The sequence below is a fragment of the Crinia signifera genome, chromosome 4, assembly GCF_055691185.1.
Source record: "Crinia signifera chromosome 4, ASM5569118v1, whole genome shotgun sequence".
NCBI classification, from domain to species: domain Eukaryota; kingdom Metazoa; phylum Chordata; class Amphibia; order Anura; family Myobatrachidae; genus Crinia; species Crinia signifera.
Genome location: NC_139220.1, coordinates 71,106,141 through 71,130,941, shown reverse-complemented (window position 1 = coordinate 71,130,941; position 24,801 = coordinate 71,106,141). Strand labels below are relative to the sequence as shown.

Genomic DNA, 24,801 nt, shown 5'->3' with positions numbered 1-24,801 from the left:
ACAAGCATCAGCACTGGCTTCAGAGTGGTCTTCTGTGTCCAGGCAGCCATGTGACCAGCACTTCCTGCTTGTGACCTGTGGTATTTTAGGTGAGGACCCCACACAGTTCACGTTTTCCATGTCACCCCACAGGTGACACCAATTATTTAATTTGATTCTGTGAAGAGACCTGCAAAACATGCACTGTGTGGGGTCCTGAGGACCAACTTTGATATCGCATATATACTGACCAATATCATTAAACAATATCAGTCAATGAAGGCTCCTTTAATTGGCTATAAAGACAACATTGTGCACAGATAATGGGTGGTCGCTAATGATGTGTGCTTCATTATTTATTTCAACCATTCACACTGAACTTTTTTAGACAATGTCGTTTAGAAGGGCTCTGCTGAGCAATAGCTTTAGGGCAGTATGTACTAAGGTAAAAATGCAGTAAAACTCCCGGATTTTACAGCATTTTCAAATGTACTAAAACACAGCCGCCTTGTCTTTGCCGGCTACACTGAATTGGGACTCGCGTGCGTCCCAGTCTCTCGGCGGGGACGCTGCGTGTCCATGCCCGTCTCTGCTTCAGGGAGACGGGCAGGGTTAGGGAGCGCCCGGGGCGGCAAGGGGTACCTGCGGCGAAGGCACGGGAGGCGGCAGGGACCGGAGTCAGGCTCCATTGCCAGGGGGCGCGCAAGTGTCTCGTGCGCCGCGCGCCCCCCTGGCTGGGATTGGGTGATGGCGGGGCTGGTGTTAGAAACGCCAGCCCTGCAAAGATGGGACAAGCCCCATCTGTACCTTCCTCCAGGTCCTCCTGAACCCGGAAGGTAAACTCCTTCTCCCCCTAGTAACGCAGCCGGACATCCTTCCGGCTGCAGGGGGGAGGAGGCGCCGGAGAGAGCCTGCTTAGGCTTCTCGGCGTGAGGGGAGGAGGATGCTACCAGGGATGTGACGGAGACCACCCCGCACACCACATAACCGCACTGCGATGCTAGGCGCATATGTTGATACATATGTGCTAGCATCGCTGCGGTCGGGTGACAATGACCAGCAGACACTGTATAGTAGAGAGACATGATGGGAGTTATATTGAATATCAGATGTTGCGAATCAGATTCTACTTTATTTTGCACCATCTAGAAAATAATAGATGCAATCTGATTGGTTGCTATGGGCTACATCACAGCTTCAATGCAAAGCCTATTTTAGTAAATTTACCACTCAGAATGTGTAGTTATATTCACAGAAACCTGACTGATTAGCATCCAATTTATTAGAACTGCGATCTCAAGTTAACTTGGTAGAACAAAGGAAAATACCTCTGAAACTTTTCTTCAAAATGCTAAAAAACTTTGGGGCCAATTCAGACCAGCTCGTAGCAGGCCAAATTCACCCCTGTGTCCGGGCCGTTCACTCCAGAGGTGGCCGACAGGGTGCTGGAGCAGGTGGACGCTCATCGTTTTATGGAATTTGTTCTCGTACACATCCCCTTGCATGCTAGTGGGGGGTGGGAGCGTATTCGGTGGGGTGGAGCTGACCTGTTCGCTAGGCTGTGAGTATACACAACCTAGCAAACAGTTCTGAATTAGGCCATTTGTGCTTTTTGCCTTTGTCAGTCCCACTAGTGTGTTAGTGGTGCTGCAGGAAAAGTGTGAGTGAATGGGGGTTGGGTTACTCTTAACCAAGGAATGTTTCTGTGTTTTACTTGAACTCTAACTTCCTGAAAAATCAAATCAGCATCTCCTGCCGCTGCAGAGAAGCCAGACAAGGTAACAGTGCGCTCCTGTATATCTGTCACATGTGTGTATGCTTTGTATTCATGCATTACTGCCACATACACATTTAATATGCTCAATGTCAAATGTTAAACTAGTCTTTACTCAGTATCATTTGCAGAAAACTTCAGTGACTTAAGATATGTCACATAGTAAAGTTTCAGTTGCGTGCAGAGCTGTGTAACGCAGATGACAGTTCCGACAGACTTCTTACGTGTTTCTTACTAGAACATTCAGATACTGGCGTGAGTCAGTGAGCCAAGTACTTAGAGATGCATTCATTGCAAGTGAGATCACTGGATCCAGTCAACCCTGTGTTTCATTTTAGACCCAAGGGAAAGCCAAAGAAGCAAAAGTTACTTAAAGATGTAAAACATTTGGTTACCACAACCACAGAGAAAAAATCTTGTCTTCTTTTTTCTTTTTTGTGTTCTTTAATTGTTGAACAATTACTAGATGTACCTTTTGTTCTGGGATATATATAGGTTATTCCTATTGTTAAATTGTCCGCATACAGTGGGCCAGATGTGCAAAGCCTTGAAAAGTGATAATTTGCCAACCAACCAGCACCTAACAGACACTTTGCAAACACAGATTGTAGTGACAGTAAAGATTAGATTTGCTTTATGCTTTATCGCTCTCCACTTTATCACATTTCAAGGCTTAGTAAATAGGGCCCAGTATGTTATCTGCATAGTGGTCACATATACTGTATGTCGACAGAATGAATATTGACATGCACATTGTTGATATTGCAATCAGAATCAACTTTATTGGCCATGTATGCCTGCGCACACTAGGAATTTTTTGTGGATTTACAGTGCAGCATCAAGCAGGGATGAAGGGGGGGTGAAGGCATTACATACATTACATTAAGACATTACATGTGGGGAACACATACCCGCCGAGCTGCACAGCGCCTAGGCAGCCATCAGCGGCGCCCTGGTCGCTGCAACAGCCAGGAAGGTAACATTAAGCAGAGACAGTACAGTTATCACATAGGGAGCACATACTCGCCAAGCTAAAAAGCGCCTTGGCAGCCATCAGCGGCGCCACTGGTCGCCGAAACAGCCAGGTAGGTAACAATACAAGCAGAGAGACAGTACAGTTATCACACATGGAACATATTTGGCTGAACTGCACAGCTCCTAGGCAGCCATCAGCGGCGCTATCTTGATCATGCTGCTCAAAGGCAGCAGTAATAATATTATTTTCATGGCAACTGAAGCATGAGTTCGACCGGATGTAGCACTTTTCTTCCAAAGCTGGCACACCCTGCCAGCTTGTTGTTCAAAGGGTGTGCAACTAGTGATGGTACAGCATACAGGCTTTGCAAACAGTGGTTACGGAGGTACAAGGTACAAATCATTGTAAAGAGACAGTAAACAAAGAAAATACATCGCTTTCATCAGCTTTCGGCAATAATGCCGACATCAGATCCTAACTCTAATGATAATGTCAACACTTCCAAAATGTCAGCATATTACATCTACATTTTGTCCATGTCAACAGGTTAGCCCCTTAGGCTGTGTACACACGTGGTCGATTATAGCAAATATCGCTGGAAATATGGTCGCTGAACGACCATATTGCCAGTGATTGGACTGTGCACCAGCGATAAATCACTCCCGTTTTCAGCCCCTGAATGGTCGCTGGTCGGAGGAGCATGCTCCTCCGACCAGCGACTTCCACTGCCTCTTCTCCCGGCAGTGTGACATTTATTGCCCCATGTGTACGCACCTTCACACTTGTGAGATTTGACCCTATTCATGTGGATTGAGTCAATTTATCTGACAAAATCTGATGAGACTGATGTGTAGGACACAATGCACAATCCTGTGCCATTGGATATAACCAAGAGATTGCAAGAGATTGATCCTCCTGCACATAGGATAAATCTCGAATCAATCAGGTCCAATTTCTTGAACAATAAGTTGGACAAGTGTAAGGGGGCCTAACTAGGTTGACATCATGTGATGTTAACTTAAAGAATGTATACTTTTTTTAATGTGTAGATGGTACATTGTAATTATAGCTAGATTGATTGCAATTAAACCCCTGTAAAATATGATTTTACATCATTTTCTCAACAAATCCTGTTGTGTTTATAACCCATCATTTATTTTATATTTAATGTTTATTATACACTTCAAAAACGAAGTATCAGTCAACCTACAGTATATTTTATTTTGATACAATACTGGCAAGAATAGAGAGAGAAGTTTAAGTAAGCCATCTGATTGTTGCCAATTATCCAAGTAAATGATGTTGCCTATTAAAACATTATCTTTATGAACTACAACAGTGTAATATGCTTATTACAAGCAACAATTTGTATGCATAGCATACAGCAATCTACGGACAACATAATCTTTGCAGGTTATGGTTTAGGGTTTTGGGAGAACTTGTGGTACTTGTGTATTTTGGCGGTGCGCATCGCATCGCATACCATACGGTATGCGATGCGACGCGATATCGCGCGATATTGTACAATGGCATACAATTTTAAAATTGTATGCCATTGTATATGGCATACAATGCCATACAAACCCCCACGCCACCCCCCCACTATAAACGTGAACCCGAAGCGTGGCGAGCGCAGCGAGCCCGCAAGGGGCGGCGATACGCGTCCTCCGACCTTTTCATACCCCCACTATCCACGTCGGCGTGGAGTTGAGAATAGAAAGTGTGGCGAGCGCAGCGAGGCGAGCGGACGCGGACACCTGTGAAGCCTGCGAGGGGACGCGGATACCTGTGAAGGTATCCGCGTCCCCTCACGGGGCTCGCTGCGCTCGCCACGCTTCGGGCTCGGTGGCTCGCTGCGCCCGCCACACTTTCTATTCTCAACTCCACGCCGACGTGGATAGTGGGGGTATGAAAAGGTTGCCACGCTTTGGGTTCACATTTATAGTGGGGGGGTGGCGTGGGGGTGCATTTAACATTGTAAGCACCCATTAGGGTGCTTAAAAGCACCCTTTAGGGTGCTTATACAATCTTTTATCGCATAGGGGGCAAAAATCGCATTGCATCGCATGCCATCGGGTGCATGGCATGCAATGCGATGTACACATCGCGCGATGGAGATCGGGGGCGCCGCCAAAATACACAAGTACCGAATTTGTGTCTGTCTGCTGTTTAGGCACAAATGGTAATTCCAAACCACGATTTGGGAGTCTCCCTTGGGCGCTTTTTGATGTCTTATTTTGGTGGGGATTTTTCTCTCTCAACCAAGATGGTATTACCCAAAAAGCAAGAGGAAAAAATATACAATAGTGTGATACCGTAAAATAACCACTTATTCTTGGATATTCAAATTATTTAAATTCGTACCAAAAGAATATGTCTACAGGATGGTAGACAACTGCGTTAAATGGGGGAGAAATCTCCTTCCAGCAAATTTTCATGATAAAACAGCTGAAGTACAGTGCATCTGGAAAGTATTCACAGCGCTTTACTTTTTCCAAATTTGTTATGTTACATCCTTATTTTTCCTTAAAAATTCAACACACAATACCCCATAATGACCACGTGAAGAAAGTTTTTAGGAGATTTTTGCTAATTTATTAAAAATAAAAACCGAAGAATTCACATGTATATAAGTATTCACAGCCTTGGCTCCAGACTTTGTCGATGCACCTTTGGCAGCAATTACAGCCTCACGTCGTTTTGAAAATGATGCCACAAGCTTGGCACACCTAACCTTGGGCAGTTTCGTCCATTCCTCTTCGCAGCACCTCTCAAGCTCCATCAGGCTGGATGGGAAGCTTCTATGCACAGCCATTTTCAGATCTCTAAAGAGATGTTCAGTTGGATTCAAGTCTGGGCTCTGGCTGGACTACTTAAGGACATTCACAGAGTTGTCCTGAAGCCACTCCTTTGATATCTTGGGCTGTGTGCTTGGGGTCATTGTCCTGCTGAAAGATGAACTGTTGCCCCAGTCTGAGGTCAAGAGCACTGTGGAGCAAGTTTTCATCCGGGATATCTATTGTCATTGCTGCATTAATCTATCTCTATCCTGACTAGTCTGCCTGTTCCTGCAGCTGAAAACAGCTGTTCCTGCAGCTGAAAAACATCCCCCGCAGCATAATGCTGCCACCACTAAGTTTTACTGCAGGAAACGCCACAGCATTCAATCTTTGTCTCATCAGATCAGAGAATTTTTTTCTCATGGTCTGAGAGTCCTTCAGGTGCATTTTGGCAAACTCCAGGTGGGCTGCCATGTGCTTTTTACTAAGGAGTTGCTTCCGTCTGGCCACTCTACTATACAGGCCTGATTGCTGAATTGCTACAGAGATGGTTGTTCTTCTGAAAGGTTCACTTTGCTGAGACTGTACTTACAATTTTATATGCAACACTTGTACGTCTGTGTAGGCAGTGCTGCAATGTAACTGCTAATTGCAGCTGTTTTCCAACATACAGTAAGTTCTATTCTGCTCCATATACAGACACTCACTCCTTTTTAATGCATGTGATGGTCGCCATCAGAACAACTAGTAAAAAAAGATCTATCCTGTGGGCCAAATGTACAGCCCAAATTTGCAAAAGTGTAGAAGTTTGGGAGTCACAGTCACACACAATATGCAAGTGTCATACATAAAAATGATCAGCACAGTCTCCTATTGTGTTTGCAATTTAGGAAATAATAAAGCTGCCAAGAGACCTGGCGTCTCACTCACTCCGGGCACCGCATGGTGCTTTAGGAGAGGAGGAGGATCGTGTAAAGCCTCCTCTTTCTTCCAGCAGATGTGCCACCCAGTGCAGCATTGCAGAGTCTGAGCACTAATGGGCTCACACTCTACTGCACATGTGCCATACTCTGGAAAATGGTGGCCATTTTTCTGGTGATTTTTTCCGTCAGTACACTCCATATTGTCAAGTAAGCCTGAAGAAATCAGTTATTTTGATACACTTAAGTACAGAACACTAAACTTTGGCATCAGCTGGAAATTGAAAGGGGCGGTTCTAGATAAAATTAATTATTTAATCTTAGCCTTGTGGATCTGTGATTTGCTGCATTTTGCTGCAATGGGAGCAGTCTAATGATGAGAGCCCAGCTCCACCGCCACAGTGGCCAGTTGCATCAACTCTCTGGGCTTTTCTCAGTTAGGGGAAACAAAACGTAGGTGTGATACCACTATAATGTTGGACATGTGTATACAGATGTCTAAGTTATTTCTAAAAATAATTGCTGTATTAATTCCTGCTGCAAAATCTTCCAAAAATCTACACTTTTGCCAAATTGGGATGTTACATTTGGACCACAGGATAGATTTCATTTTTTTTTATTCGTTGGCCTGATGGTAACCTCTACACCCTTTTAAAAAGGAGAGAATGGGATTCTAAATCAGAAAAATGCATGTGTGTGTTCCTTTATTGCACACGTACACATTGCTGTGCTACTTGCTAGCTGAGTATACTGAGTTGGGGTTAAGTTCAGTTTATCTTGCAAATGTTTAAGAAGGAAAAGATGCTTATGAGACAAGCTGCTGGCCAGACTCCCATCTAGTCTTCAGCTGTGTAGGATTTATTTGTTCTGACAAGTTATTGTGAGGCCTGACAGAAAGAGAATGTGTCACCCTGAGGCAAGGGATTTTCCATGAAGCATTGCCTCTTTGTGTAACCAAATGTAGATAGAGCTAATAAATACCCCTTCGCTTATCTAAATAATGGGAAAGCTATCTTTCCAAATGATTTGAAGAGCGAGTAAGCACAACTGAACTAAAAACTATAGATGAAATTTGTGTTTACCATTGTCTTGTTGGGCATTTTTATTTGTCTGCTTCATTCTGTTAGTATAAAACTGTCATAAGTAATGCATTAATGATAATACAAGAGAAGGATCTCTAAATATTAAGGCTCCCATACATTAGTCTGCAGCGGGGGTATGCCCACAACCAGAGAGCCGGGCAGGGTGGGGGCGGCGCAGGTAGTTGGGCAAGAAGCTGCTGCTGTCAGCGGGAGCAGGAGAGGGGGGGGGGGGTTGGGGCGGTGAAGGGAACCGGGCAAGAGAAGACGCTGCCGGGCAGTGGCGGGAGCAGACGCGCACTTCAAACAAAAAAAAAGACCATACAAATTAATAGGAAGCCATTGATTGGCTGAGACCTCTCTCAGCCAATTAATGGCTTCCTATTTGTTTGTATGGTTTTTTTTTTAAGTGCTCTGCAGCAGGGGTTGCTTTTGCGGGCTGGTGAGTGTGTGGGGGATATAAGGAGTATCTTTGTCTTTTGTTATGTAGCCTGATGACGACACTATGGGCCTTATACAGATCTGAGGTCAGTACAAATTTGTTTGGTAAATGGGCAAAACCATGTGCACTGCAGGTGGGCAGATGTAACATGTATAGAGAGAATTTGTGTGAGTTATTTTGTTTCTGTGCAGTGTAAATACTGGCTGCATTATTTTTACACTGCAATTTAGATTTCAGTTTCAGCACACCCCACCCAAATTTAACTCTCTCTGCACAAGTTACATCTGCCCCACCTGCAGTGCACATGGTTTAGCCCAGTGGTTCCCAAACGGTGTACCTAGGCACCCTGGGGTGCCTCAGGACACATGGGGTTGGTGGACCAGGATCAATTAATCTTATTTATGGTCAATGTACCAGGCAAAACCAGTGCTTGTGGCTGCCAATTATAACATATGTAGACAAACAAAAGCAAATCTTGTCCCTCACCAGATAACTGTGACATATAAACACAATGCACTTAATTTAATATTTTTATTTTTTTTCAGAATTTCTCGATAAGAAGCATTTGGCCTAGGGGTGCCTTGAAAATATTTTTTTCAATCCCAGGATTCAGGATTGAATTCTGCTCAATCCTGAGATTGACATCTCTAATTAAAAAAGAAAATGCCCATGCCCCCCTCCCAACCAACCACCACACAATTACTTACATGGTTGGTCGGTCCAACGGACGGTGCGGCCAGGTAGCAGGGCAGGCGGTGCGGGGGTGTCGCACTGAGCGGGCAAGTAAGCGGCAGGGGAGCGAGCGACAGATGTGTTTGAGGATGCGGCCTGCACAGCATGACCTCTGTCATCATGTCTCGCTGCGCAGAGCCGCATGCCGGGTTGTGTTGCCCAGCTTTAGACTGCGTATGCTCAGTCTAATCCCGGGATCGAAATCCCAATGATTTTGTGGCCAAATCCCAGGATCCCACCGATCCTGATCCCGGGATTGGCCTCCCTAGCCAACTGGAATGGGCATCAGAAGCAGCATTCAACCGTTGGCAAACCATTACAGTCCCGCTAATCGATGGAAAGCGTACTTCCATAGGATATAGAACTTGTTTTCTAATCATGAAGATCTACATCGCTACTATAGCAACATTTTCAAGAGTGTCCCTGTCTTATATCCATTATTAGTGGCTTGACGCCCATTAAGCCTTTTTTAGCTCAAACTTCCACTCTAGGAAGCAGTCATAGCTCACAATATTATATAAACATTTTATTACACAACACATCTTTTAAAAGCAATAAAATGAATGTTTACAGTGCTCAATCTTGTGTGCCTGTGAGTACTTAGAACCGCGGTTGCTATGTGAACATTGGAGCAGCACAAGAATAGTGATTAGTGGGGACCTGTACACCAGGAACTATATATATATACACACACATATACATACATACATTGTTCATGTTTGGGGAGATCATGAAACTAAATTGCTTTGAATAAAATATTTTTTTCCAATGTCTTCTGTATTATGTATTTGATGGATACCTATATAATATGCATATGCTTGCAAGGTAAAGCCCCCTTTTTTCTTCTACTACTGTACATATACTGTATACATGTTCCAATTGAGTTTTTCTGCCTACACAATACTGTATGTTGACTCCATTTATGTACATTCATTAATTGTTTATGGTACTGTATACTATTCTTGTCACATTGTAGAACGAATCCATCTGAACTGCTTTCATTGTAACTTATTTTCTGTTTGCTCCTCAGTTACTCTCCAGTCATATGTGAGGATGAAGTTCTTCAGCATCTCGCTGCTTCTCGCCAACCTCTGGTACCAGTGGCATGTCCAAGCAGAGTTTTTCACATCTATAGGTATGGAGTTATTTACTTCTATATATATACATACTTGTAGCAGAGTCACCTGGCCATAGTAAGTGGTCCAGGAGCCCTCACACAATTGAGACTAGCTTGTAATATTAAAGTTCATGCAGGTTGATCTATTCATTAACAACCAGTACACACACTCATGTTGGGCATACTGAATATTCGTCTGATAGTTCCTCATTGATGTGACTTCTTTCTAGTTCAGCCAACGCTGTCATGCACCTTTTGGATAATACAAAAAATATATTTGTAACCAGTGCCATGCATTTCCCTATGCCCCCCATGCCATATATTAGCCTGTGTTCCACTTGTGCCATGAGTTACCCTGTGCTCCCTGTTATATCTGTCACGTTATGCCCCACTGTGCTATACGTTACCCTGTGGCCCCTCATTCTATGTATTACTTGTGTCACGTGTTACTATGTTGCTGCATTGTGCCATTTGTTACCCTGTGCTCCCTGTTATATCTGTTACTTTATGCCCCACTGTTCCATATGTTGCCCTGTCGCCCCTCATTCTATGTATTACCTTGTGCCATGTGTTACCATGTGTCCCATGTTGCTGCACTGTGCCATGTGTTCCCCTGTTCCTCCTCTGTATTACTCTGTAGAGGCAGTGGGATCTGTGAGGAAGGGGATTTTTGGAGCAGTTTAATCTGTGAGAATGTCATTTCAGGGCTGTCAGCCTATGAGGCTGTGATTGCTGGGTACACAGGGGATGGGCTGTATATGGGGTGTGGTGTGCACAGTAAATCTGGCTTTTATAGCAGCCAGTGCCCCACCAGCCATTGATCTCACCACATGTCACATATAAAATGTATAATTATGTTTTTGTGATGGCTCATCTGGTAACCCAACCCAATATGGATGTACCAAGACAAAAAATATGAAAAATAGTAGTTACTGTGTTGTTAGAAGCACCATAATTACAAACCAAATAAAATGCTGACACAGTACAGTGGACACAGCTGACCTTAGGTGTAATATAGGCACATATTACAGTACATGTACCAAAATGGCAGACATGTATAATGAAACTAGGCATTTAGGAAAGCAAAGCTGCAATTAGCACAAGCTGCAGTTCCATCGCATAAGGCCACGGCCTCCGGTTCTTCCCCTCATGTGGTTTTTCCTAATTACAACAATTTAGGAAGGAGCTGGAATGCAGAAAACAGATTTTCCATACACCAAACATTTTATTGAAAGCTGCTTAAAAATATCAAACAGATAATGTACTGGCAGCAGGAACACTCTGTGATAATAGTGTGATCACTCCATTCTCCTGATCACTGTGTCTCTCCATGCAAGTAATGGGCTGACACGGGATAGTCTCCAACAAAATTAACCAGTTCATTCTCGTCACATCACATTGCTAGTAAGATGCATTTTTGGTAAAAAAGATTTTGCATCCGATCTTGTGCATCTTTATCAAGTGGGTAGTACGGGCAGTGTAATGGTTAGCATTACTGCCTCACACCACCGAGGTCATGTGTTTGATTCCCAACATGGCTCTAACTGTGCGGAGTTTGTATATTCTCCCTGTACTTGCGTGGGTTTCCTCTGGATGCTCTGGTTTTCTCCCACAATCCAAAATATACTGGTAGGCAATTGGCTCCCAACAAATTAACCCTAGAATGTTTTTGTACATGTACATGTGGTAGGGAATATAGATTGTAAGCTCCACTGGGGCAGGGACTGATGTGAATGTTCAAATATTCTCTATAAAGCGCTGGGGAATATGTGTGCGCTATATAAGAAACTGTTAATAAATAATAAATAAATATGTGTGCAAGGCTACATTGTATCACTGGTTGGCATCAGCCAGGCTAGTGTTTGCTCAGTACTTTGTCCCTGCCTACTCTCTGGGTAGATTATCTGCGTAGTTATAATGGGTGCAGTGTGTGCGGTGTGCACAGGCCCCTGAGACCCAGGAGGGCCCACACTGCCCATGCTGCACCCATTTTTTTAAATACTTACCCTCCGTTCACCGACAGCGGCAGCAGTGCTGCGTACAGCGCTGGAAAAATGGCCTCTCTGCCATTTTTCTGGAGTTCTGCACATGGGCAGTGGAACCTGAGCGCTGTAGTTCTTAGACTCCACAATGCTGCTGGTGATCAGAAATCACCAGAAAAATGTCAGCCGTGCCATGTTTCCGGAGATCTGTGCATGCGCATTTGGGTTTGTGCACTGTAGTGCTCATCTCCTACTACACTGTGCTACTCCAAGCAGAGGAGAAGGCCCAGACAGAGGAGGTTGCATGTGGGCCTTCTCAGTTCTTCCCCATCTTCTGATTGAATTCACGTTCGGCTTCTTTTTAGCCTACTTTCATCTATGTAAAGCTTTTTTTTCCCCTAGTTTTGTTCCTATTACATTTAGCCAGATACCACATTAAAACAGACATTAAAATGAAAACAATGTTTAATACTGTGTTGTTTTCATATGTCACTTATTAGTGTATAAAGGGAGCTATTTTCTCCCAAAAAATTTTTCTGATCGATAAAACCATGCTGCACGGCAGATGTCACATGCATATCTCCCAACTGTCACTGTTTTTACGGACCCCTCCCATTTTCTTAGGATGGTCCTGCATCTAGCTCGGGAGCCCGCAGTGTCCTGCTGTGTGTATGGTGGGGGGGCAGAGCGCAGGGAATAGACGCCATGTGCTGGCTCATAGCTTCACTTCCTGTAGACAAAGGGACTGGGGGCATTGCCAGCAGCCCACAGCCATGTCCTCACAGTAGCAAAAACGGGGCATTGCCTCACAAGAGCATAGAGGGCATAGGCCATGCTCCCTAGCAGCTAAGCCACACCCAACATTTTTTGGGTGCGCGTCTCCGACGCATACAGAAATCCCGGTCTCTGCAGTTAGAACTGTGGGAGAAATGCACATGTTCATCAGGGTTCGCAAAAACGCACTATAGCGCGTATTTTACCCCAAAACAGTCCCCGGGGACTCAGTTGTCAAAACTAAAGGGGTCCCCGAGGACGCGCTGTGCAGATTCTGTACCTGTGACTGAGACGCCGGCATGAGCCGCTGCGAGCCAATCACTGCAGCGGCCGCCGGGACCCAATCATTGTACAGTGGCCGCCTGGCAGCCAATCACTGTACATTTTACAGGTTGCTGCCACTGCGCACCCTAAAGCCGCGTGCCCTGCAATTTGAGAGTCACTGTGCGTCCCCCGGGCCGCCCCCCGCCATGTAAGTCCAATACGCTGCTGAAAGCGTGGGGGTGACGACAGGATGGGATGCGGCTGTTACAGCCGCTCTCAGCAGAGTAGGTGTCGGTGAGCGGGCTGTCAGGATGACGGGGGACTGGATGTGGCTAAAACAACTCAGAGCAGCATGTCAGCTATTCCAGCCACATCCAGTCCCCGCCGCGCTGATAGCCCGCTCACCTACTCTGCTGAGCAGCATGTCGCTTTTCCAGCCCTTGGGCAATGACCCCCCCCTCCACTGTGGCAACGAACCTAAAATGCCAACCCCCTTCCCACCTCATGGCAACCAGCATAAAACGCCCTCTACCCTGTGGCAACCAGCATAAAATGCCCCCCAGCATGTAACCCCTGCAAGGAGCATATAACCCCTAGCAACAAGCATGTAGGTAAGCAGCACTTATGTGCTATAATATATACTTGTCATAAAAGTGTGTACTATAATGTGTACTGGGCATATCGGCGTGTTCTATAATGTGTACTGGGCATATCGGTGTATTCTATAATGTGTACTGGGCATATCGGTGTGTTCTATAATGTGTACTGGGCATAATGGTGTGTACTGTAATGTGTACTGGGCATAACGGTGTGTACTGTAATGTGTACTGTAATGGGCATAACGGTGTGTACTGTAAAGTGTACTGGGCATAATGGCGTGTACTGTAATGTGTACTGGGCATAACGGCGTGTACTATAATGTGTACTGGGCATAACGGTGTGTACTGTCATGTGTACTGGGCATAATGGTGTGTACTGTAATGTGTACTGGGCATAACGGTGTGTACTGTAATGTGTACTGGGCATAACGGTGTGTACTGGGCATAACGGTGTGTACTGGGCATAACGGTGTGTGCTGTAATGTGTACTGGGCATAACGGTAATGCTGTAATGTGAATTGGTACTACTATGTGACCACACCACTTCCCCAAAAAAAACATGCCCTAAATTTTTAGCGCGCGCCTTCGGCGCGCACTGTCCCTATTTTCAGGTTTATATAGTTTCTAGTGTATACTGTATGTATCTTTATGCGAGTGGGACAATTGATACTCCCCCCCCCCCCCCCCCCTTCGACCCACATGTGCCATGCTGGGGAGAAGGGGAGAGGAGGCTTTATTCCGTTGGGACCCAGAAAAGGTCAGGTAGGACCCCAATTTTTAGAAGTGAAGGGTCCCCGGGACCCACTTTTTTGGGTGGTTTTCGCGAACACTGTTCATGTTTAAATCTGGGTTGGGTGGGATCAAACTGAAATCTAAATTGCAGTGTAAATATAAAGCAGCCAGTATTCACCCTGCAAAAACAAAATAACTCCTCCAAATCTAACTCTCTCTGCACATGTTACATATGCCCCAACTGCAGTGCAGCAAGGTTTTGCCCATCTGCAAAAATTGCAGCCTTGCTAACAGGTCTGAATCAGGCCCTGTGTGCATTTGTTAATGTCCTTAAAACTACAGTATGTCAGCCCGTTTGCTCTGCAAATAGTTCTAAGGAAGCCTCATAAACCGTACAATTTAGCCTTGTGCAGGCATCACACTGTACCATACAGTATAAATATATGCGTGTAACTGTTTCAGGAGCTTATAGCAAGACTTCTTTATACTGTAATTATATGTTAGAGGAAGAACGTTTTCAGTTTGCACAGTGGACACTTTGCAGGGACTTGTAATAGCAATAAGACTGTAGATGGGGATGTGGAACATATTAAATGTATAAAACTAGTTACCAGTCCATCAAGTGACGGAACAATGGTGCATGCCCAAACCATGAAATGCTTGGATTGCTCTGTCTGAAGCATCTATTGGCTGCTAGTGAACAATGAACCTGAATGCCTCATTAGTAAAGGGATGGAGCAGCAATAGGATTACGCTTTTCTTCTCTTTATAATCAGGATGACTTAAAATATATCCATATACAGCATGCCAGCTAAAGGGTAATTGGGACTGACTGTATTCTCTGCCAGTGTAATACCCCTTTTACACCACTGCTGAAACCTGGGACAAAAAAGTTGGCCTTTAAGAAATTTAAGCAGTCGCAGAAGAATGAGGACAAAGAGGTGTATCTTGTTAGACAGAAGGAGGCTAAGAAGGTAATCAGATGTGCAAAAGCACAGGCTGAAGAGAAAATGGCCCAATCAGTGGGTAAAGGGGGGAAAACTTTTTTTAGGTATATAAGTGAAAGGAGAAAAACAAAAAGTGGAATAATTAGACTGAAGACAGAGAGTGGAAGTTTTCTTGAGGGGGACAATGTAATAGCAGATAATATTAATAATTATTTCTGCTCAGTATTCACTGCTGAAAGAGAGGGGAAGGGGCCACAGTTAATTTGCAAGTATAGTCAGAAAACTGAGGGAGAGACAAGTACATTTACAGAGGAGAAAGTCCTCACAGAACTCTCAAAACTGAAAGTGGATAAATCAATGGGGCCAGATGGGATACATCCAAGGATACTAAAAGAGCTTAAAGGGGAGCTGGTAAAACCAATAACAGAATTATTCAACCAGTCACTAGCTACTGGAGTAATCCCAGAGGACTGGAAAACAGCGAATGTTGTCCCACTGCACAAAAGTGGAAGCAAGGAAGAGGTAAGCAACTATCGACCAGTGAGCCTTACATCAGTAGTAGGGAAATTGATGGAAACACTCTTAAAACAAAGAGTTGTAGAATATCTCAAAACCAGCAATTTACAGGATCCAAAACAGCATGGGTTTACTGGGGGAAGATCATGTCAAACAAATCTTATTGACTTTTTTGACTGGGTGACTAAAGTAATAGATCAAGGTGGGGCTGTGGATGTAGCTTATCTAGACTTTAGTAAAGCTTTTGACACTGTCCCACATCGCAGACTGTTAAATAAACTTGAAAGCTTGGGATTGGATTCTAAGATAGTTGAATGGATAAGAGCGTGGTTGCAGGACAGAAAACAGAGAGTTGTAGTAAACGGAGTACAGTCAAAGGAGGGAAAGGTTACAAGTGGAGTACCCCAGGGATCTGTACTTGGACCGGTGCTTTTTAATATCTTTATTGGTGATATTGCAAATGGAATTGAGGGTAAAATGTGCCTTTTTGCAGATGACACAAAGGTATGCAACAGGGTAGACACACCAGGAGGGGTAAAACAAATGATTGAGGATCTAGGCAGATTAGAGAAATGGTCAAGAGAATGGCAACTACAGTTTAATGCCAAAAAATGCAAAATCATGCACTTGGGTCTCAGAAATCCAAAGACTCAATATAGTATAAATGGCACTATAATGGAAACTACTGAGGAAGAGAGGGATCTAGGTGTCACTATTTCAGGGGACTTAAAAGCAGGTAGGCAATGTAACAAAGCAATGAAGAAGGCAAGTCAGATGCTTGGTTGCATAGGGAGAGGTATCAGCAGTAGAAAGAAAGAAGTAATAATGCCACTGTATAGGTCATTGATACGACCTCACCTAGAGTATTGTGTTCAGTTCTGGAGGCCATATCTCCAGAAGGATATAGATACATTAGAGACTGTACAAAGAAGAGCAACTAAAATGGTGCATGGCCTACATCACAAAACGTACCAGGAAAGACTAAAATATCTTAATATGTATACTTTAGAGCAGAGAAGGGAAAGGGGGGACATGATAAAAACTTTCAAATATATCAAGGGCTTTAACAAGGTACAGGTGGGAGACATTCTTCACAGGAAGAGGAGCAACAGAACACGAGGACATGCACTGAAATTAGAGGGAGGAAGATTCAGGGGAAGTGTGAGGAAGAATTTTTTCACAGAAAGAGTAGTAGATAAGTGGAATAGCCTCCCAACAGAGGTGGTAGACGCAAATACAGTAGTACAATTTAAACATGCTTGGGATAAGCATATTGATATCCTTACAAAAAAATAAGGATCAAATATGGATTGAGGTAACATGTTTAAAAAAGGGGCAGACTAGATGGGCCAAGTGGTTCTTATCTGCCGTCAAATTCTATGTTTCTATGTTTTTCCTCGTGAACCCAGGTCAGCGATGGTGTAAAAGGGGGTTTCACGTGTCCCTTTACACAGGACTTCTACCCAAGTCCTGACCAGGGTAGAACACATAGAGGTAGGGCGGGGGGGCGCACACAGCCTCCGTTGCTGTAGTCTGCAGACAGCAGCAGAGGCAGTGAGGAGGTGGGCTGGGGGGGTGCTGGGCTTGCCCCCAGCGTGACGATCGGTGGTCCCAGTGGGGTGATCAGTGGTCCCGGCAGTTGTGACAAGCAGAGGGGATTCAGGGGTGGGAACTCTGTATTTCATGGGCGCGCATATAGAAACACTGGGCGGGGGAGTGGGGATGCAGGCGTTCTCCTGCCTACACCGGCGAGCGGCTGACATCACGTCAATATGCCCGCCTTCAAATCGACTATCTGCGTTTATCTGAAAGGTAATGCGTTATAGAGCAAACAGAGGAAAAATCATTCGATAAGTGAGTAGCCATCAAATGATTGTTCTCCTCTGTGCTGGCGCATGCGAGCGGATGTGTAAGCATATACATTCGCTCTCACCGTACCAAGTGGATCCGGCGCTATCACATTAACCTGCTCACTAGGCAACAAATATACGCAGCCTAGCAAGCAGGTGTGACTCAGACCCTTAGTCCGTTTACTCCATGGAGTAATAGAGAATCTGATATGAGTCTAGTCAGAGTAACTAGAGTAACAGAGGAATCGATGCAATAAAGAATCCAGTATCTATCCTTATGTGTCAATGCCTATTTCCCTATAGATTTTAAGCTTGCGAGCAGGGCCCTCCTACATTTTGACTGTCTGTAAATACCCTGTTTGTTGTATCACTGTCTCCTTTGTAAAGCGCAACGGAATATGCTGCGCTATATAAGAAACTGTTAATAAATAAATGGTACTTGTGTATTATCACGGCGCCCCCGATGTTGGTCGCGCAATGTTTTTATCGCTTCGCATGCCATGCACCCGATGGCATGCGATGCAACGCGATTTTACACCACTATTCGATTAAAAATTGTACAAGCACCCTAATGGGTGCTTACAATGTTAAATGCACCCCCACGCCACCCCCCACTATAAACGGGAACCCGGGGGGCGGCGGTATGCGTCCTACGACCTTTTCATACCCCCACTATCCACGTCGGCGTGGAGTTGATTTTATATAGTGTGGCGAGCGCAGCGAGCCACCGAGTCCGAAGCGTGGTGAGCGGACGCGTATACCTGTGAAGTTATGCGCGCCCCCTCGCGGGGCTCGCCACGCTTCGGGCTCGGTGGCTCGCTGCGCTCGCCACACTTTATAAAATCAACTCCACGCCGACGTGGATAGTGGGGGTATGAAAAGGTCGTAGGACGTGTACCGCCGCCCCACGCGGGCTCGTTGCGCTCGCCACGCTTCGGGTTCACGTTTATAGTGGGGGGGTGGCGTGGGGGTACATTTTACATTGTAAGCACCCATTAGGGTGCATTTAACATTGTAAGCACCCATTAGGGTGCTTATACAATTTTTAATCGCATCCCATCTCATTGTATGGCATTGTATGCCATATACAATGGCATGCAATTTTAAAATTGTATGCCATTGTACAACATCGCGCGATATCGCATCGCATACCAACGTATGCCTTATGCGATGCGATGGGCGCCGTGATAATACACAAGTACCAAATAAATAAATATACGAAGCATTAAACAGGACTCCAGTGAAAAAATACATTGTGTTATATTGCAATGATCAATAGACTAGAACTGCAGCTATATTAGTATGGTAGTGTCAGAAATGTGTTTTTATTTTCTTTCCCAGAAAGCAGAGCAGTGCAGTGATACACATTAGCAGACTTCTGTAAGCTCTCAGGTGCCCATTATGTAGGCACTGCCAGTCCATCATAGTGGCCTGCTTTCATATGCATATTGATCACTTACATAGCCATAGTCCAATGATATACTTCTCAGTCCTTAGGACCCCACACTGGCCCTTATTCTGATTAAGGGCTGTTTGGGCTCATTACCATATGCGTACGCCCCGCGTTTCATGAGCGTTCCCTTGAAAACGCTGGGCGTATGTATGGTAATGCGGCCGTGACACACGTGTGGGGGGCGGACAGCTGACATAGCCGGATGTCAGCTGCCCGCCCATATCCCTGCTTTCACACAGAAAAATATCCCAGTGGTCTGGAGCACTCGGGGCTGCCTGACTGGTCGGTCCATCATTCGATGGTCGGCGACCATCGGAGAATGGGGGAGGTTCCCACAGATGTGGGTGGTGTTCACATGAAACATCCACTAGCGGTCCTTTCATTCGGCAACTTAACGCATTTGGATGGTGTGAGCGATCCGTACGGTAGGTGAGGCTAAGAACAAGAGTCAACTAGACTAAGGGCCACAGTGCATGTTTTTCAGGTCTCCTCACAGGATCACAAGTGAAGTAATTATCTCCACCTGTGGATCTTTTAAAATACGTCAGTGAGTAATGAATGCACTTGTGCACCTGTAGGGTGACCTGGAAAACATGAACTGTGTGGGGTCCTGAGAACCGATTTTGAGAACCCCTGTTATACTCCATTCATCTGTGAAACACAGTTTGTGTTCTATGAATACAGAAGAGCAATGTACTGTACATATTACTTGACTTCTTGTTATCAGTAGTTACAACAATATAGTTAGCTGCTTTGACATATTTTAAGTGAAATTGTCAGCATACTGTGTTCTGTTCCAGGTCAGATGACGGACCTAATATATAAGGAAAGAGATCTTGTGCAGTCTTTGAAGGAGTACATTAGAGAAGAAGAGGAACGTCTTTCTAAAATCAAAAGGTATGGCAGATGTATACTATGCCTATACAATGTAACACTGGAAACACAATGCAGGTACTGTACTGCTGAAATTGGGGTTATTAAAGCAGACAAAGAAGCATAAATCCAAGATGCCAGGATTTGTTATTTGCCCATGTCCCCTACAGTGTAGTGCATTTACCAGTCCTGATCTGTTCATTGTTCAGGTGCCTATGAACAAAACATGTACCATTTTTGGGTAAAACCATATGGGAGATGCAATATAGTATTTGGACCCATGTGTTCTCAGTGCTCTGAGGACTGGTTATCGGGTTTATGCTTTGGATGCCTGAAGCATGAGAAGTATAATGCCCATTACGTGCTGATGTCAGGGATAATTGCATATCCCTCAGCGAATCCATTAGCTGTGGTAATTTATCATGGAAATTGGATACCAAGCTATGCATAAAAATTGCACTTACACCATAGGGTATATACCAGTGATGGGCAACACTATATATACTAGTGAGATACATTTGGATAACCGGCGTTTGGGATGCCAGTGTTCAGAATACCTGGCCGGCATCCCAAAAGAGGGAATTCCGACAGGACTCAGGTAAGTATACTCCTCGCCTCCTAAACCTAACCTCAGTGATGTTGGGATTTGGGCGCCGGTCTCATGGCAACAGTCATGATGTCGGCATCGGCATTGTGAATGCTGGGATTTCAACTGCAGGGATGCTGAATGCATCTCATACCAGTTGTAGGCAAAGTGATATATTATGGGTGCTCCAATTGGTTTGCCTCTGAACTGAAAGAGCCCACACAGTGGTGTCACAAGTGGGGTGTGACATCAAGGAATGACTCCAAAGTTCTGTAGCGCCCTGCACTGGACACAGACTGGTCCCCATGAGTAGCCAGCAACTCCAGGACCCCCAGAGTGGGTTTCCTGCAGTTCCAGGTCATTCTCCTTACTTGCAAGGCTATACAACCGGCTGGGAGCCAATAAAGCAGGAATAATGTGCTGGAATGCTCAGGGGTTCGCAAGTGGTCTTAGTTCAGCTGTTGCTTATACATAAACCAGTACCACAAATAATAAAGTTACTAGATAATGTGCCCCAGCAGAAGATGCCACTAAGCATATTGCTGATATGCTTGAGTGTTTAATATCTATGCTCAATTGTAGTCTAATATGTACCAAATCTGTGCATGAGACTATCATTAACCACTAGCTAAAAGCCTGTCCAATGACGGCTTCTGCAACGTACTTTCACTTTGAGCTGTGACATGAGTAATTTGGTCCGTCAAATGGCCTCTAATGGTCAGTGGCAGGACTTCATCTCATAGAGGTGGGGAGTAGTTAGCCATATATATATATATATATTCTATTCAAATCCCCCTGTGAGGGCACCGGCCGCAGTTTCCTTGTTATAGGGAGTGCCGAACCTTTGCTGTTTCTATATATATACTGTATATAGATATATAGATATATAGAAAATAGTAGTCCAGAGCACTCACCACTTTTGCAGATAAAAAAGTTATTTATTCATATCCATCATATGAGTAATGCCAACGTTTCGTGGGACCTTAGTCATGGCTATGTTCTCACATCCAGCACCAAACAGCTTCTTTGGTGTTTGGTGCTGGATGTGAGAACATAGCCATGACTAAGGTCCCATAGAGGCCCGAAACGTTGGCATTACTCATATGATGGATATGAATAAATAACTTTTTTATCTGCAAAAGTGGTGAGTGCTCTGGACTACTATTTTCTGGATTGTGTACCACAGAGCTATCAGTGGGATATGGGAGCATATATATATATATAGAGAGAGAGAGAATTATTCTTGGCTTCACTGTAGACGGCAACAACAACAACTACAGATGTATCCTCCTATACCTGGGGTAGCACACTCCAGTCCTCGAGAGCTATCAACAGTTAATGTTTTCCAGATCTCCTCATAGAATTACAAGTGAAGTAATTAGCTCCACCTGTGCCTCTTTTAAAATGTGTTAATGAGTAATGAGTGCACCTTTGCAGCAGCTAGGTTGTCTGGAAAATGTGAACTGTTGGTAGCTCTCGAGGACTGGAGTTGGCTACCACTGTCCTATACTGTTGCTGCAGTTGTGCCAAACATTCTCTCTCAGGGCCTTATTTTGGTTCATTCTTTCTGACAAAATCCTTCTTAGATGGACAAAACCATGTGCACTGCAGGGGGGGGGGGCAGATGTTACTTGTGCAGAGAGAATTAGATTTGGGTGAGTAATTTTGTTTCTGTGCAGGGAAAATACTGACTGCTTTATTTTTACACTGCAATATAGATCTCACTTTGAAGTAAAACCCCACCCAAATCTAATTCTCTCTGCACATGTTACATCTACCCCACCTGCAGTGCACATGGTTTTGCCCATCTAAGAAGGATTTTGTCAGAAAGAATGAACCAAAATAAGGCCTTCAGTGAGCTAGTTGTTGTTTTTTTTCGACTGAATGTGTGCCTTAGTTGCAGTCAGATGCATAAAAACCTTTTCATAAGACTGCACTGATTACTTTGACTGGAAGATCAAGAAGGGAAGATCTATTAAGAGACATTTGCTCATATGACACTTTCTGGCTATTGGCTAAAAGGAGAACAACGCAAAGGGGTGAAAGCAAAAAATCTACTGACTCAGTAGGATCCCCTACATCAGAACTGGCCAAGCCGGTTCTCGAGCTCTACCAATGGTGCATGTTTCCCAAATCACCTAGCTGGCGCACAGCTGTAGTCATTACTAACTGTCACATTTCGAACCTGCTACATTCATTCCTACTATAGAGCCACAGGTTGTCTGAAAAATATGAACTGTTGGTAGATCTTGAGAACAGGTTTGGCCACCCCTGGTCTACACTGTGTTGATTTATCTACCTACACCCAAACCTGATAAGTGAAGATGACCATACATCTACAGATTGATTGTCAAATCTGGATGATTGGAACAATAACCTGGTAATATCTGAATGACAATTTTGTCGGTTTCCAGCATTTCAAAGCAAATGGTCAACTGTAATTTGCTCTCATCCATTACCAGGATTTTGTTCCAACCAGCCAGATCAGACAATAAATCTGTAGATGTATAGCCAGCTTTACTCTTGTTAAGGCTTTCAATGTCAATTGTGCTCATCTCCAAGATGTCTTGAGGCATCCAACTGTTGAAGGTATAACAAGTTGAAACATCTGTCATCTACAGATTTTGTTATATGGCTAACAAGAATATACATGTCTCTTCTTAGACCATGGCAAGCTTCATCACCCTGGCTAATATTGTCTTTCTCTACATTATGGGTCCTCAAACTGCGGCCCTCCAGATGTTTTGAAACGACAAATCCCAGCATGCTTTGCCACAGTTTTAACACTCCCTTATAGCAAAACTGGCAAGGCATGCTGGGATTTGTAGTTTCACAACATCTGGAGGGCCGCAGTTTGAAGACCCATGCTCTACATGCTCTATCATTTCATCAGAGCTGGACAGTGTGCAGTAATCTATCCTACCCACTAAGGCTTTTTGTAGCTAACAGCAGAAAAGACCTTAGTGGAGGAAAGTATTTAAGCAGTAAAAAAAAACCCACAAAGGCAGTGCTGTGGACTGACTCTTATGTATGAAAATGGAAGTTTTATTTGGTATAATAGTACAATGTATTACTGTGAACATCACACAATAAAAAAAATAACCAACTGATATAATACATGTACTATTGAACTAAAAGATGTAGAACAAATTAGTCTGCCATGAACAGCTGTTTATCAAAAATATTCTTTTAACACTGGCGCTCTTCCCAAGTCCCCTGGCGCTCTTCCCAAGTGGTGCAGTCGAAAATGCGGTCCAATCCCACTATGAATATGAAACTGCGGGCCTACTCTTCTCCGGTAATCTGCCCAATCATGCTCTCTGGTGGTCTCCTTGGTGTGCATATACAGTAGGTCCCTCCATCCGCTCAGATAGGCCCCTGTATAGCCTTCCTATTATTTCCCCTGATGTGAGCACTTAGATTTAATGTTAGGCGATAACAACAGAAAGACTCATAAAATATCTGTTTCTTTTTCCTCATGACCAGTATATGTATGTGAACGACCTTGTAGCAATATTCTTATATGACGTTCTTTTGTTCTATTATGTATTACCTTCTTGTCTCATGACAACATATTGTAATCCTGTGATTGCATCCCCTTTGTCCCACCTATCCCTTTTTTATTCTGTATCCCTCTCCCTATTTGTGTTTTATAAAACGTTAATAAAAATCTAATTTTGAAAAAACAACAACATTATTTTAATTATTAGCTTTCAGTCCAGATTACAGAAGTGTTTCCCTCCTATGTCCCTATAGATTGTAAGCTTGCAGCAGGGACTCTTACCTCCAATTCTGTCTGTTGTTACCCAGTTTGTTTATCTCTGTTTACAATTGCAAAGCGCAACGGAGTCTGCTGTAAATAAATAAATGCAATATTAAGAGCTCAATTTAAGTAGCCACAATGGAGTTGGTGTGGAAACAGTGTGAATGGCACTTCAGCTTGTGGCCCAAACTCGCATTAGATTGGTGGATAGTACATGAACCAAGGAGGACCTTATCCAACGGATTTAATTAAGAGAAGGGAAAGGTGGACATAACAAAAACTTTAAGTGTACAGTTGCAAGAAAAAGTATGTGAACCCATTAGAATTACCTGGATTTCTGCATAAATTAGTCATAAAATGTGTTCTGATCTTCATCTAAGGGCAGTATTCAATGAGAAAAGTTCTCCGTGTTTTGTGGAGAACTTGTGCTTTGTTCGCCTTGGACGGAGCATTTTGCTCTCCAAAAGCAACCAACCCTATTCAATGTGAAATGTTCTCCGTCTTTCTAAGTGACTTTCTCCGTGTCTCTCCGTGTAGCAATTCTCCATCTTTTGATGGAGAGCTGGAATGTGAACTTTTAAACTAAAAGGTTTTTTTAAGAAATTTTGGTGTCAAAAAATCAGGTTTTTTTTTTCTGTGAAGGGGCATGTTATTTTTATTCAT

General features: G+C 44.0%; 1 protein-coding gene across 3 annotated transcripts in view; it reads left to right on the top strand.

Annotated features, from left to right (window-relative positions):
- P4HA2 (prolyl 4-hydroxylase subunit alpha 2) overlaps window positions 1-24,801 on the top strand; it is a 100,229-nt gene that overhangs the window by 22,024 nt on the left and 53,404 nt on the right. For all 3 annotated transcript variants that reach the window (XM_083181831.1, XM_083181830.1, XM_083181829.1), the window contains exons 2-3: window positions 9,713-9,817; window positions 19,717-19,813. In XM_083181831.1, the coding sequence (XP_083037957.1) occupies window positions 9,736-9,817; window positions 19,717-19,813 (179 nt within the window). In that variant the 5' untranslated portion in view covers window positions 9,713-9,735. The remainder of the gene's footprint in view (window positions 1-9,712; window positions 9,818-19,716; window positions 19,814-24,801) is intronic.